Raw genomic sequence first — 16591 nt, 5'->3', positions numbered from 1 at the left:
TGGTTGGGCAGCAAACCAGCAACAGTGAATTTAAAGGAGGTTTATATGAAACTAGAATTTTGTCTTCAGATTGGAACTATCCAGTTACCCTCAAGTTACCGGTATATTTTTAGTTAAGATGTCTATAGACCACTTACCTATCCAGCGAAGCAATTTTCTAGTGCTTTCTATCAAGTTTTCTAGAAAATTGTTTAAAAAGTAATTAAGCAGAATTAATTGAAACTGTTGGGTAATTTGAAAATCAGTTCTTTGATAACAATATGAAGAAAATACTTCTAATTGTTCAGTCATGCTTCTTCCAGTCGGCTATCTTCCTCACACCTGCATTATTAATTCTGAACAGTTTATAGTTCGAGTTTCCCTGCCCTTCTCCTTATATTGCAGCATTTTAATATTTTTTCTTGCCATTAAACAATCATCCTATATAATATAAAATGTCTAGAAACATTTAACAAATACATACTGTGCATACTCTCAAGGGCCTAAACCAACAGCTCAATGGACCTGTGCAGAGATCAGCAATCTGAGGTCAGACAATAGATCTGAGGTCAGACAATAGATCTGAGGGCAGACAATAGATCTGAGGTCAGACAATAGAGCCGAGCTTATATGGAGCTTTAACAGTGAGCAGAGTGCTTGAAGCTACTGCCACCATTCGTCACTTATGGTTAGATGTTATGTGTCAGCTTTTACCCATCCTTTGTGAAAGAAAATACTAAATTCCACAGTCTCATAACTACTTGTCACACTATGCTTGTCGAAAAGACAGTATTTGTTTTAATTTGTAGCTCAGGAATTAACTCCATGTGATCTGGGGATTGTGGGGCATATCAATTTTGTCTAAATTGAAAGATTAAAAAACAAAAGTAAACATATAAAATACTATACTAACTTTTAAACTAAAATAGATCTACTTGCCTTTTCTGTGCGTTATAATGCTTTATAGCAGTCTCAGTGTACGTATTCAAAGGGAGTAACTTGGCACAATGAACAGTCCATCAATTCCAGACATTCTACTGTGAATTAAAATATTCTGCACGCAGTTTTCTAGTTTATAGGAGCTGATTTTCCTGTAACCTAAATCCTTAGCTGGTTTATACTGGGAGCTGTCCAGCAGCCGAGACCTGAGTTGGAAAGGCTTCTCCTTCAGGAGGGTAGCTACCCAATTTAGATCTCTGATACACAAGTTCTGATGGGCAATGAGTAGAAGCCCTTGTGTAAAATGAGATGTTAGATTATTTGTACATTTTATTCCAGTAGTCTATTTCTTGTGTTCATTTTCAAAGCCAATTAAAATTGAATGTATTGCGTACAGAGTTCAGCCAGGGCTTCCTCCTAGAGCAGTTGGCTTGGAAGTGATTTATTTGCCACATATAAAATAGCACTCAATCAAATTTTAGAGGTACAATATTAAAAAGTCTTCTGAAGCTATGAATAACTTTCCTAAGTGCTTTGCCTTCATGTGTCATTGGGATGAGCCTGTTCATATCACATTCCTTGGTTAACAACACGTAGTCTGAGTATTAGATGTGTTGCTGAATATCAGATTCTTAACTCAAAGAGAAACTATGCAGTGTTGGAGAAATATTTTGTTATCATATTGTAACCATGTTTTTACCTTTGTTTTAAATTCACCCCCCCCACTCCCACCACCAGTGGTAAAAACAGGATGTTTGAAGTCATCGGTGAGACCCTGGAACATGACTTCCCAAGCTGGATGGCGAAGATCCTGAGGCAGCTTTCTAACCCCGGCCTTGTCATTGCTGTCATTCTGGTGATGGTGTATGTGTTTGATCTCAGGCTCCATTCGAGTCCTCTCTTCTCCCCAAAGTATTGTGGGGAAACCTAACCAAACTCCTTGCTGACTACGTGAGGGTGGGCGCTAAACTACTCGAACCATCTTCTGCTCCTGCTGCATGGGATTCACAGCCATCTGCATCTGTCTCTGCCTCCCTAGGATGATAAGATTTGTGCCCAAGGAACCAAAATCATGATCAGTAAACAGCTAAAGCCAGGGAAACATAAATGCTAATGCTAAGTCTAATCAGCATGCAGAGCTTCCCTTCCCAGCACAGCCCCTTCCTCTTGTTCCATAAAGCAGATGGTGTGAGTACAGAAATGATGAGCCTCTGTGTTAATATTCCCCCTGGGGACCCGCTAGGCTATATTTTAGGGTTAAAGGCCCAAGGAGCATTAGAAACTACTCAATTCTTTTTTTTTTTTAATTTTAAAGGAGGGCTGTCAGTAACTATGTATTCATAGCGATGGCATCAGACGAGCAGAGTATCTCCCAGTTTCTCTAGTCTATTCCTGCAAAGTCAGAGTGATTTATAAAAAAGTTGGCAAAAGAATTCTGTTTCGATTTTTGTTCCACTGGCTCTGGACCTCAGCAGTATATGCTTGCTCTGGAAGAAACAAGTCAGACACTCCCCATTTCACCTGCCAGCCCCTCTTAAGGAGAAAGTCTGCGATTGCCTCTGCTTTAGGCCAAGGGCAAGAAGCATGAAACTATCTCGAGGGAAGCTGTGTTTACAATGCTGATGTTGTGTTGGACTGGCTTAAAAGTGAAAGGAACAAAAATTAGGGCTGAAACTCCAATTAGATTGTTATGAACAAGCTTGATGCTAACCCCGTTATTGTGACCATTCCTGTTGGTCATTGTCATGGCTATAGTCACAGAAAGAGGTGAGAGCAAGGTCCATCTTCATTTTTATAAATTAACAAAGTAGCTTATAGGCCCAGCATGCTCGTTCCTAAATGAGACACATACTATCATGGTAAAATGGGTCACAGGTACACTCATTTTAATAAATCCAATGTCCGCAGCTTTATACCCTCACACTTTCCAGATGGGAGAGAGAATAACTCAGGACTAATTCAACAGTAACAAAGATTACTGTTGCACATCATAGAACCTTATTATGAATCTGAGACTTGGTCTTTGCGTTACACCTGTTAGAAGCATCAATCACCAGGTGGCCCTTGAATTGATTTTCTTCTCCACAATTTCTTGAGCATGTAGTGCCAGAGAGCATGTTAATAAGGATCCTGTTGCCTTTGGTTCACAAGTCTTTTTAGTAGTATAGATGGAATTTTGTCTAACACAGAGACAAACAACAAAAAGGCAACCTTTGCTACTCTATTTGTAATTTATCAGGAGACTTGTTTTTAAACAAAAGGGCAACACTATTAGAACTCCACTCCCTAAAGCTGCATTAATCTACTCCAGGAATTTACATTGTTTCAGGTGTCCTGTAGTGACTAAATTTTACCTCAATAAACTTAAGAAGTAGCTGTACTGGTTACATTGTTATTAACAGGTGGATGCTCCGCTTCCAAATGAAAAGGTTGATCAGTGCAACAAAGACTCCTTTTTCCCCTCTGGCTTCAGTTATTTCTGGAATCAATGGGACTAGGAAAAGTCACTTGTTAGGAATGATCCAAGGCTGTTAAGAAACTGTTGACACTGTAACACAGCACTGTGGGCTACACATCTGTTGAGCCTCATCTGTAGCTCTCCTGGGACACTTATAGCCCAATGGCAAAAAATTGGCATATCTGGCAGACTCAGGGCATACTCTGAAAGATAAAGGAGTAAATAGTATACCCTAGATGAAAGAAACGATCATGATATGTAAAAAGCATTCTAGGTTCAAGAACTAAAGCAGTCTATGGTACTGAATCTGATGTGTGAGCCACAGTTTCACCGTCTTTGACACAGAGGAAAGGCAGCAGCATAAAAGGGTTAAAAAGATGTCCTCAAACGGGTTGAATTTCCCTGTAAGTTGCTGACTTAAAATCCAAATTGCAGCTTATTACTGATTCCCCCCCGACCCCCCAAATCTCATGGTCTTATGTTCTCCTTTAAGAGGCTCCTACAATTGGATTGGATTTTTATTACCGTTAATTAGAGAATGTTACAAACATTTTGAATTTCCCAGTAGATTATATTAAATCCACTTGGATGGTTTTCAGTGTTCACATAACATTTAAGTTAGTTTTCTGTAGGTGCTGGCAGTCAATGTGAGGCAAGGAAGTAAATGTGAGACACACTCATTTAAGATCTTCAGGGAATCACAGAGCTTGAAAGTGATTTCTGAAAGAGAGACTTACATTCTCCTATATCCAGAAGTTTTCATATTCATATTCTACACACACACACACACACACACACACACACACACACACACACACACACACACAATTTCATGCTGTCCGCTGCCGCAGATGTTTTCATGTATGTAATTTCAGGCAGGCTCTAGCTAACCACATAAGAAATAAACCCAACTAAACCATGCCAGTAATTATGCTGCTAGCACCAGATGGCTCATAAAGGATATTCTCTGGCATGTGGGTGGTCAGAGAAATGTGTTCAATCTCCAGTTATTTGCAGGGAGGCCAGTAGCAGCCATCTTTCATTTTTTTTTATTGCAATGCCCTTTGCTGCTTTGTTTTGCCCTAAGAGAAGATGAGGATATTTATTTTGCCAGAATTGTTGAGCTGGAATTTGTTCTTTCTAGAACTATAAATGTCATTTAAAATACAAAATTATTCGTCAGTTAAACAGTTTCTTTAGGAAGGAGGGAAAAATGCAAAAATCATGTTAATGGGAGAAAAATCATGTTAATAAAGTTATGCCCTTAAGGATTGTATTCTCAGTTGTAAAGGCTGAAAGCCGAACATAGACGTTCACAGTATTCAACACATTGCCTAGACTTTAGCAGACTTGCCATTTTTTCCTTTTTTCTTTGAAAATGTTTATTTATTTTATATATGTGAGTACACTGTCACTGTCTTCAGACACAACAGAAGAGGGCATCGTATCTCATTACAATTCTTTTTTTTTCTTTTTATTGGATATTTTCTTTATTTACATTTCAAGTGTTATCCCCTTTCCCAATTTCCCCAACCCCCCATCCCATCCCCCTTTCCCCTGATTCTATGAGGGTGTTACCCTACCCACCCACCCCTCCCATCTCTATACCCTGGCATTCCCCTACACTGGGGCATAGAGCCTTCACAGAACCAAGGATCTCTCCTTCCATTGATGCCTGACAAGGGCATCCTCTGCTACATATGTGGCTGGAGCCAGGGGTCCTTCTATATGTACTCTTTGGTTGGTGGTTTAGTTCCTGGGAGATTCAGGGTGTGTGTGTGTGTGTGGGGGGGTCTGGTTGATTGATATTGTTCTTCCTATTGAGTTGCAAACCCCTTCAACTCAATCAGTTCTTTCTCTAACTCCTCCATTGGGGACCCTGAGCTCAGTCCAATGGTTGGCTACAAGAATCCACCTCTGCATTTGTCGGGTACTGGCAGAACCTCTCAGGAGACAGCTATATTAGGCTACTGTCAGCAAGCACTTCTCGGCATCCACAATGGTGTCTGGGTTTGGTGATTGTATATAGGATGGATCCCCAGGTAGGGCAGTCTCTGGATGGCCTTTTCTTTTTCTTTCTTTTTTTTTTTAATTAGGTATTTTCCTCATTTACATTTCCAATGCTATCCCAAAAGTCCCCCATACCCTCCCCCCCACTCCCCTACCCACCCACTCCCACTTTTTGGCCCTGGCATTCCCCTGTACTGGGGCATATAAAGTTTACAAGTCCAATGGGCCTCTCTTTCCAGTGATGGCCGACTAGGCCATCTTTTGATACATATGCAGCTAGAGTCAAGAGCTCCGGGGTACTGGTTAGTTCATATTGTTGTTCCACCTATAGGGTTGCAGATCCCTTTAGCTCCTTGGGTACTTTCTCTAGCTCCTCCATTGGGGGCCCTGTGATCCATCCAATAGCTGACTGTGAGCATCCACTTCTGTGTTTGCTAGGCCCCGGCATAGTCTCACAAGAGACAGCTACATCTGGGTCCTTTCGATAAAATCTTGCTAGTGTGTGCAATGGTGTCAGCATTTGGAAGCTGATTATGGGATGGATCCCCGAATATGGCAGTCTCTAGATGGTCCATTCTTTCGTCTCAGCTCCAAACTGTGTCTCTGTAACTCCTTCCATGGGTGTTTTGTTCCCAATTCTAAGAAGGGGCAAAGTGTCCACACTTTGGTCTTCGTTCTTCTTGAGTTTCATGTGTTTAGCAAATTGTATCTTATATCTTGGGTATCCTAAGTTTCTGGGCTAATATCCGCTTATCAGTGAGTATATATTGTGTGAGTTCCTTTGTGATTGGGTTGCCTCACTCAGGATGATGCCCTCCAGGTCCATCCATTTGCCTAGGAATTTCATAAATTCATTCTTTTTAATAGCTGAGTAGTACTCCATTGTGTAAATGTACCACATTTTCTGTATCCATTCCTCTCTTGAGGGGCATCTGGGTTCTTTCCAGCTTCTGGCTATTATAAATAAGGCTGCTATGAACATAGTGGAGCATGTGTCCTTCTTACCTGTTGGGACATCTTCTGGATATATGCCCAGGAGAGGTATTGCAGGATCCTCCGGTAGTACTATGTCCAATTTTCTGAGGAACCGCCAGACTGATTTCCAGAGTGGTTGTACAAGCTTGCAATCCCACCAACAATGGAGGAGTGTTCCTCTTTCTCCACATCCTTGCCAGCATCTGCTGTCACCTGAATTTTTGATCTTAGCTATGCTGACTGGTGTGAGGTGGAATCCTTAAGTCTCTACTCCACACACTTTTTCTCCATATTTCCTCCTGTGAGTATTTAGTTCCCCATTCTGAGAATGACCAAAGCAGCCACACTTCTTCTTGAGCTTCTTGTGGTCTGTGAATTGCATTTTGGGTATTCCAAGCTTTTGTGTTGTGAGCCACCATGTGGTTTCTGGAAGTGAGCTCAGGACCTCTGGAAGAGCAACCAGTGCTCCTAACTACTGAGCCATCTCTCCAGCCCAGACTTTTCATTTTTATTGTTGCCATTGCCATTGTTCAGAAGGTAGACATGATTAGAATTTAAATTGACAATAATACATGTCCAAGATGCTAATGTTAGCTCTTATGGAATGGTGGATGTCATACTAGGTGACAGATCAAAAGCCTTTGGACTGACTTTCTTCTGGCTTCATCTTATTCATTGTATAATTTTAACTATACTTTATATCAGTGGTACTGGGGGATTGAACTGGTGGCTTTATTTATCCTGAACAACTACTACTGTATCCCCAAGATTCCACTAAGTTTCCCAAACTGGCCTTGAACTTGCAATGTAGCCTAACCAGTGAACATGAAATTCTCTTGCTTCAGCCTCCCTCCTAAGTAATTGGGCATACCGAGATCTGGGTTCTACGTTTGCCTCTTTACTTCTCTGGACCTCAAGTCTTACTTGCACGATATCACCTTTTATATAGAAAGTACCTTATGTCCATTTTCAGGCTGTTATTGGTTAATATAATCTTAAGGAGACTCATGGGAAACTAATAAATAATGTAAATTTTATTTTATCCTATTTTATTTTTAAATTTTAGCCTGACCATCTATTATCTCAATGCTACTGCCAAGGGCCAGAAAGCAGCGAATCTGGACCTCAAAAAGAAGATGAAACAGGTATAATATAATTTATTTAAATATTATAAATATATATCAATTATATATTATATATATATACATACATACATACATACATACATACATACATACATACTTGCCGATGTCAAGTAGAAGAAATCTGAATGTACTCTTCTCTCCTTTTTATTGTGTAGCAAGCTTTGGAGAACAAAATGCGAAACAAGAAAATGGCAGCGGCTCGAGCAGGTTGGAGATGTGGTTTTGTTTGGCGGTTTTGTGTTCCTAACAGTCCATACACTCTTGCTCTCCCCATGAGGCATTCGATGGCCAGGCATCATCGCCCTTGGGAGCTCATCCCACGCTTCCTTCCATCCATTATCTCAGATCTTCCCAAGCATCTATCTGAGGCGTTGATTTCTTTTCCATGGGAGTGGATAAAAAAAAAAAAAAAGGATGGAAAATTTCAATAATGTAGATGAAAGGCGATCTTAACAACTGACAGAAAACTATGAATTCTTTCCCCTTGTAGCATACAAATAGCAATTGTATTAGAGCTCATCCTGACTAGTTTTATGCATGGGAAAATTGGAAGATTACCAAAGGAATCCTCTTCTGAAGTCACTGTCTTTGCTGTCAGAAGTCTGTTCTACCCCATTGCCTTTCACTTTCCTTATTTTCTTACACTGAGGATTGAGCCCACGGTCAACCCATTGCTATATTAAAAAGCTTTATCTTCAGCTCTCTTTTTATTTGAGTATTTTGGCCTGGGCTGTCATTGTGTTTCCCAGGATGGCCTTATATGCAGTTTGTCGCTAGGGATTTCCTTAAATTTAAAATCTTCTGGCTTTGGACTACAAAAAAAAAAAAAAAAAAAAAAAAAAAGAGAAGAGCTAGGATTACCTCTGTATGTTAGCAGCTGGGCTATACTGGTTTTAAAACCTCTTCAGTGTTTAAAATATAGTTGACCTTCCAACTGCTCAGCATCTGCATCTACAGATGTGCCATGTGCAGTGACTTGTAAGAAAAATAAATTGCAAATTTTCTGGGCATGTAGGGGTTTTTGTTTACTGACACTATTCCACAATATTACAACTAGGTTTTCTGCGTCAACAGATATGACAATAAAGGTCACTGATATTAGCAATCAGTAGTGATGAGTCTTGATCTTCTACTACTACTACTACCTCTACCACCATCCCAATGAGAGCACAAAGTTGCCAAATAACCTCAGTGAAAATCTTTTTCTAATGTTCCTACTTTATTTATGACTTCATTCCTAACCTTAAAATTATTTCTTGATGGAGAACTTAAACCTCATGTAAGTAACTTCAAAAATATTCAACTTAAATCAATTTAATTTTTAAGAAGAGACATTTATTAAATCACATAAACTAGGTCCTCTATGGCTTCAGAACTGTTTTGTTGTTGTTGTTTTTGCCAAACTGAAGGTTAAAACTTGTTTGTGTTGAGCAAGTCACTGGTCTGAAATTCCATGTATCCTTTCTTAAATATGAAAACTATTTTTTGTTTTGTTTTTGTTGTTGTTGTTAATGATGATTTTTTAATGAAATTTCGAGATAAGGTCTAAGTTTCTCAGGCTGTTGTCTTAAACACTGGTGTCTTACACTGTGCAGCCTGAGTGGCCTTGAAATCGCTATCCTACTTCATCTTCTTCAGTAGCTGGGATCATGGCTGAATCCTGAGCCCCAGATGGTACTTTAGATCCTGCACTTGGAATGTGCTCAGCATAATGCCCAGTTCAGAATGAACCAATCAAGAACAGGCTGTTTCCACTGCAGCTGACTGGTACCAAGGTCGTATTTGATCCACTTCCAAGACCTCGCCCACAGACTATAACTCCTAGGAGAACTGAGCTGTGAATTTGAATAGCTTCATGGAAACAAGGGCATTTCTTTCCTTGAAATTCTGTGGGATCATCTCATTTTAGACTGAGGCCTCTAGGGTCATACTATTTTCCTTGGAACCAGTTGCTGGATCTGGGCAAGAGAAGAGTGGGTGGCTGCAGCCTTCAAGGGCTTGTCCCAGACGGTAGGCTTGCTTAGCTTCCCCACCGTATACAGAATGCACTGAGGAGGGCCCGGAAGTTTAAGCAAAGGGGAAAGGTGCCAGATGCTCCCAAAGAGCATGACTCAAGACATTTGCTTTTCTGTCCCCTTTAAACTCAACGTTTTAAAAATAATTGTTTTCTTCAAGCATGCAGAAACGTAGCATCAATGATGAGGAGCTGACATGAGCCACGACAGTGATGTTCATTTCATGCACTAGTCTTCTCCTAACCAAAGCTACGTAGGAGCACTGCAGCAGAAATGCTCACTGTTGTGAATTCCTTTTCAACAAACAGCACCTCGTCCCTATTCTAAACAGCTGTGCCCCGTTCTCAGCATCCCACACCCAACTGCAGCAAGGCACAATTTTAGCTCTCTTTCTTGGCTCTTAAGGTAATCAACTCCAAATTGAATTGTTTTTTATTGTTTCTTGACTGCTTCTTTTTATCATCAATTAATCATTGATTACAGTGGGAAGAAGGATTTGGCTCTATAATATCCATTCTCTAAGCACTCTGCCCATATGTACTTATTTGGGTTGAGATGTGATTTTTGCATATACTAATTTTCTCGATTAATACTTTTTTATATTTCACCAATCTAATATCTAAATTTCTCCTACTTCTCCAATCACGCTCTTGCATATCTCTGTTGTTTGTGCTCTTCTCAGTGGGCCTTTCTACTCTGGAAACTCGGGTTCTTTAAATGCATGGAATTCTGGAATTACTTGTTAGTGACTACTTTCCATGCATTTACTACTTGTGGGATTCCTAATATCTGACATCTTGGACCAGTTCTTTAAATTCTTATTTTATTTGTTATAGTCTGTTTTTTGTCTCTCTGTTTTTGTTCATTTTGTTTTAACAATTATTGTTTCCATAGATTTAATTTTCCAATTTTCTTTTGGTATTTTTATTTCTGCTATCATAATTTGACTTTTGCCAAACAACCTTAGTGTCTAAATGGCATCCTGTTCTCGAAGGCAACAACATCTTGTCTTTTCTTCATGAAAATATTAACTCCTCTTTTTGAAGCTTCATGAGTTTCATGGTATCCTTTCTCAGAGCTGCTTTGTCTTCCTCCCACATTAGGTAGCATTATGACCTATCCTCGGCTTATCTGTGGCTCTGGGCATCCTAGAGAGAAAGCAAGTTTGTAAATCTGAGTATATTAAGGGGTGTGGGGAAAGACCTTCAGGAACCCCATGTTAGTATCTTTAAGGTTTTCTTCCCAGGCACATTCCATGTCCTAGAAAAGTCAGGGTCAAACTTCAGCCTACAGAACAGGTTTGCCTAACAAAGGGGTGGGGACAAGGACATGGGTCTCAACTTTCAGCTTATAAATCATGTATGCTTCATGCCTTTACTCTGGTACTCAGTAGTTTTCTAGATATTAAACACCCTTTTATTTTTTTGTTTTTAACCTTTTCCCAGAAAAAAAAAAAAAAAAAAAAAAAGCCCATCAACCTTCTGTCAGTCTAGGAAGTTAGTTACCCAGTGGTGCCAAGGAAGGAATTGATCTGAGGCTCTGATTGCCTTTTTGTTTTGTTTTGTTTTGTTTTGTTTTGTTTTGTTTTGTTTTCTAAGATAAAGTCTTATGTCTCAGACTGGTCTCAGACTTCTAACGTATCTCAAGACTAATCTTAAGTCTTGAACTCACGATCCTCTTGTTTCACTCTCTAAAGTCCTAGAATTACTGCCAAGTATCAGTGTATTCCTGCTAAGCCTTATTCTAATTGCCTCTTAGCTAGCTGAACCCCCATCCCTATCTCCTGCCAACTCTAGTATCTTTGGAGACTTTTCTGTGTAAATTCTATTGCTTCTCACATAAATTTTTCCTCCAATGGTTTAGGATTTCTGTTTGGTCAAACTGACAAGTTTCTTATTTACCTGTTGGTTTTCCTCTTTCCAAAGTCACTGGTTCTTCTGACCTCTTCTTCATAGCAGGCATTCATACTTCCACCCAAAGGTTCTGTTTGGTCAATCTGGTGTACTTATCTTCATCGTCTAGGCAAATATCGTCTCCTATGTCAAGAGAGCAGTGAGTTTATTTTTCTTCATGATGATTCTGCTTAATCCACACAATTACTTGGACAGTGTTTACCTATCGGGACACATTCTGCCTCAGGGGATTGATGAGCATTGATTAGTTTTTGCAAGACATGAAGGATTAGAAGCATCCTGATAGCTTCTATGGAACTTAATATTACCAGTTAGTGTTTTACATTGTGAGTGGAAAGTATTGATTTCTATGACACAAATTCTAGTTAAGATTTACTGTTATATTATTTATTGCTTAAAATAGTGGAATAAAGTATAATATGATAATTATCCAGTTCCCATAATGTTTGCAGCTACTCAGAACATGCCTACTGAGTAGCTAATGACAAAAAGGAACTCTTTCGTCTGAAAACGATGTGTTTCTGTATTAATTACATAAACAGTATTACCCAACAAGCTGTCTCTAGAGTTTGTGAGCACTTTGTAAAATGGCATAGAGATAGTTCAACTATAAAATTCCAAATATTGTTGTAAAGTGGAACAAATTGGGAAGATAACAGATATTGAAGTACCTCATTTAGACCCATTATGTGAACCAAAAGCTAAATTTTCACTTGCCCTTCTTCATCTCTCTCTTGTTTTAAACAGCTGCAGCTGCTGGTGGCCAGTAATTTTATCAAATGTCCTGGAGGTGCCCAGAAGTACTCTTCACTTCTGTCTTTGTATGGACAGAGTGAGGGCCAGTGAACTGCTGCTCTATACTCTACCACCAATGCACCATCATGGCCGCAGTCATGACCATCTGTCAAGGAATCATCAGCCCTCTTTGAGCAAGAAGAATCTCACCATATTATGGATTTTTCAAGATTCTGACTCTCTCTCTCTCTCTCCTGACAAGTTCTCAAACAAATGGAGTTTAAATGTGGGTGTGATGTAGTGATACAAATTACTGGGTAAAAATGATAGGATACTTTAAAAAAGTCAACATTTCCTCATATGGACTTTTTCTTACACACTGGTCTAGTTTCTTAAATGAGAGGAGAGCTATTACAACATCCTTTGCTATCTAAATTTGGAACTATCTGCATGAAGCATTCCTTGTGATCATTCATTCACTTACTGTTTCATGTGCACTGTTTTTCTTACTAATTCATTAAGATGCTAGAGTTGACTTGGTTCTCACCTATATAAATGTCACATTCATAAAATACAAATTTTAAGAGAATTGGCTCACTTTTAAAATATAGTATTCTCTGTCACCTCCTTTATTTATTTATTTATTTATTTATTTATTTATTTATTTATTTATTTATTTTGTCTTGCTACCCATGAACCCAATCCTCATATCGGCACTTTTGTATCTGCAGCTGGATTCAGTATGAAAATCAAGAGGCTTTTCAGGAGAAATGTGACATGTAATTTGATATTCCCTCTATTGCTGACTTAACAATAGTTTATCACCATGAGGAGGCATGCAATTCTTAGACGAACTGTACCTTTATGAGTTCAGGAGAAGAAGACAGCATAAACGAGTGCTGTCCAGTCAGAGTCTCCTTGCTGAAAGCTCAATGCTAATCTTTCCTGAACTTAGACTGTTGTCGTTTTCGCTTTTTTTGTTGAGATTAGGCCTTTAGTTGAAGCTTTAGCTTATAGCCATGTTTAAGCATGTTTATCTAAAGTCTGAGCTGACTGAACGGTAGCACTCAGCGCCCTCCTCGTCTTGTGCTGTGAACTTAGTAATATCTTCTAACTCACAGCATCCTTTTCCAGAGCTAAGCCAAACTCAATTCCCTGCAGTTCACATGCTGAGTTTTGTTGCCCTTTGACCTACTCCTTCTCTTTAAGCTTCTCTTGGCCATGGAATGATCATACTGTTCTCTTGCCAATTCCTGACTCGGTTCTTCCAATTACCTTGTCCAGATTGGCAACTAGTCCCAGTCACTCTCCTAACCGCATTCCTTAGAATCTTGTATCTGTATTCTCAGCGTAGCATCTGTATATTTTCTGTGATTTTTCATGGTTGTTATTCTTATATGCATGGATAATCTTTCCTATCTAGACGGTAGCTCTATAGGAACATAGATTATATCTTCTCATTCTTTTATATGTCTCATACAGTGCTGTGCACAGTTGGACACTGCATAAATGCTTCTTAATTAAATTGAATCAATTTGACTTATCGCAGTTGAGACAAAACTTGTGTTAGTTGTGTGGAAAATGTTCTATGATATAAGAAATGGATTAACTGCTGTCAGACTTTTGTTATCACTAGACTATAATGCAGCAAATAAAGATCGTGTTGATTTCTATGAGGGTTGTTCTTGCTCTGTGTGGTAATACGGAAACTTAGTTTAAGGTGTCACCAAATTCAGAAGCAAGTTGTTGCTCTGGCTCAAGATCTGCTTCTTAACGATGAAAGCGAAGACAACATACCAGCATACCTCTCCTAAACTCAGCATACTTTTAGAAAGTATTTTAATCTTATAAATACTCAGACTTCACTTGCCAAGCTTGTCTTTCCACATATTAACAATCAACCTTGGGTTTTAAAAGCACTAACATACACTCTCCTATTTAATTTAAGCACTTTAGAAACTCGTCTTTCAGTCCTCAAAGAGCTCCAGAGAGCATGTCTATATGATTGAGTCCATAGACAAAGGTCTGGAACAGAGAATTCTGGATCCAAAGATGTCCTGCATAGCTTTTCACTGGGCTGATCATACAGCTAGAGGTTAGGTCTATATTGTTTCTATGGCCAAAGCAAGGGAACAAAAAATAGACTGTAAATTATCTACTTTCTGAGTAGAATAAAAAAAAACTTTGAGAAATATACTTAAAATAACTTTAATTATCTGGAGAGATTTACAATCCTGGAAAAATAAACTGCACTTTAACATACTCTTTGAATGATTTCCTTTGCTCCCAGGGGACATATAATTTAGGCTATATCTGGGGTTTTGTAATAACAAAAAGTTCAGCTGTACTGTTTTCTTATTCTAATATGTCCCCACAAGACCTAGAGACAGAAACATATACCAAAAGATTAATTCAGCAGGATTCAAATATGAGAAGATTAAGAATGGTATTGGTGGATGTTTTTAGCCTTCAGTGCATGTCTGCACTTAATTTTTGGAAGACTTTGAGAATTAAGAATAACTTAAAAAACAATAGTTTAGATCACAAGACATACCTAGTTTCATTTTACTTCTTCTCTTACATATCCAGTGCCATAGAAAGTGTTTCAGGATACTTTAATGATAATTGTCATAGTCAGGGTTTGTATTCCTGCACAAAATATCATGACCTTGAAGGAAGTTAGGGAGGAAAGGGTTTATTCAGTTTATATGACCACATTGCTGTTCATCACCAAATGAAGTCAGGACGGAACTCAAGCAGGTCTGGAATCAGGAGCTGCTGTAGAAACCAGGAAGGGTTGTTACTTACTGGCTTGCTATCAGAATACTGGCTTCTAAGGATGAGGGTCTTAAAACCCACACTCACCGTGACACACCTACTCCAACAAGGCCACACTTACTCCAACAGGACCACACCTTCTAAAAGTGCCACTCCCTTGGCCAAGCATGTACAAACCATCACAACTGCATATAAGCATCTTTAATATTATAGATTAACTATGGCAGAGTTGTAGGTTTAGATTTTAATATGCTCTCCTTAAGTTTGCATCCTTTTAGACCAGTTCTGTACAGAAACACTGAGTCTAGACTGCTATGTCAATATATGTCAGGACACTTTAAGTCAGCTTGTTGCTATGTGTAAATTCTTTCTTATTACTTAATAAATATATGTTTGCTATTTTATAGAACTTATTTTGAAGCCAGTAAATTTTTCTCATAATGCTGTTTTATTTTTGGCTACATAAAGCAGTCCACTCAGGAATTAAGTTGTTAACTAAGTTGTTTAACTAAGTTGTTAACTAAGTTGTTTTACATTTAGGTGAACTAGTATCATCATGGTTATATAGCAATTCTCAAGGTTGAAATAAAGTATTACCCATATTTTTTAGCTAAGTCAACATGCCATCTGTATATGCAAAGTTGTATTTTATTTGATATGTAAAATTTTTTTCACAGTTATACTTATGTTTAGATTATAACTATATTGTAATATATAGCTGGTTCAAAATTATATTTGCTTAGATTATCACTATATTTATTGTTAAATATAACTGGTTCAAGATTATTGTTCCCAAATGAGAGAGGTACACTTTCTAATTTTTCTTGTGTTGACATTTTTGTGTTGCCATCATTCACAAAGGCCACATTTCTCAGGTGACTATTACCATTCAAAACAAAAGTTTAGGAGTCATGACTGTGACTGTCATTCATGTTGGTAGGTATTGAGTAAATTCCTTTCAGAGCACTCCATTGGCATCATGTGCAAGCCAGCAGAAATGGTCTAAACTCAAATGAAGTCATAAAGTAATTTATAGTATAACAAAGTACTATTTGGATACACTTAGTGAATCAAAGGGTGTCCAGTGTTTCTAGGTGAAATCACAGGCTGCGCAGGCTCTGGGGTTCCTGATGGTCTATCAGGAAATTTTGCCAAAAATGGGGTGAGGAGGGAAGGTGTCGTAAAAGCAGATTGGATTATTCGTGTTCACTGTAAAACTCTGAAACTGTAACTATACACAGAGTCTTTGAGAATATTGACCAGGCTTATCAGTTACTTCCTCATGGCTGATAGAATTCTGAAGAGTTTAAAAGCAGTGGATAAGAACCGGGCCAGTTCATTCTTATTTTTTTTAAAATAAATTTATTTTGTGAGTGTTTATTTATGCATATATATGTGTGTGTATGCACTCATTTTTGTGTGAAGCCCAGAGGAGACGTTGGGTATCTCTTTTTCTATTCTCCACCCTAATTTTTGGGAGAGGGTCTCCCAATAAACCCGGACCACACAAATTTGCTGACCAGACAGTTCCTGTGATTATCCTGTCTCTGCCTTCCCAGGGCTGGGATTATTAGCAGGTGCATCTATACCCACCTATGCATGTGCCTGCATCCCATTTGAACTTTGATGGAGATTCAACATGAT

The 16591-nt window shown here is 38.7% G+C and overlaps 1 protein-coding gene across 2 annotated transcripts in view; it reads left to right on the top strand.

Moving 5' to 3' along the window:
* The window catches only part of Tmc1 (transmembrane channel-like gene family 1), a 253671-nt gene extending 239829 nt beyond the window's left edge, over positions 1–13842 (top strand). The window contains exons 18-21 of one of the 2 annotated variants that reach the window (XM_006526640.4): positions 1657–1782; positions 7428–7506; positions 7662–7713; positions 12182–13842. In XM_006526640.4, the coding sequence (XP_006526703.1) occupies positions 1657–1782; positions 7428–7506; positions 7662–7713; positions 12182–12204 (280 nt within the window). In that variant the 3' untranslated portion in view covers positions 12205–13842. The remainder of the gene's footprint in view (positions 1–1656; positions 1783–7427; positions 7507–7661; positions 7714–12181) is intronic. The other variant, NM_028953.2, reaches the window with a different exon arrangement.
* Positions 13843–16591: the final 2749 nt, after the last annotated feature.

This window comes from Mus musculus, chromosome 19 (assembly GCF_000001635.26).
Source record: "Mus musculus strain C57BL/6J chromosome 19, GRCm38.p6 C57BL/6J".
NCBI classification, from domain to species: domain Eukaryota; kingdom Metazoa; phylum Chordata; class Mammalia; order Rodentia; family Muridae; genus Mus; species Mus musculus.
The sequence above is the reverse complement of the archived record's forward strand: the minus strand, read 5'-3'. Positions and strand labels throughout refer to the sequence as shown.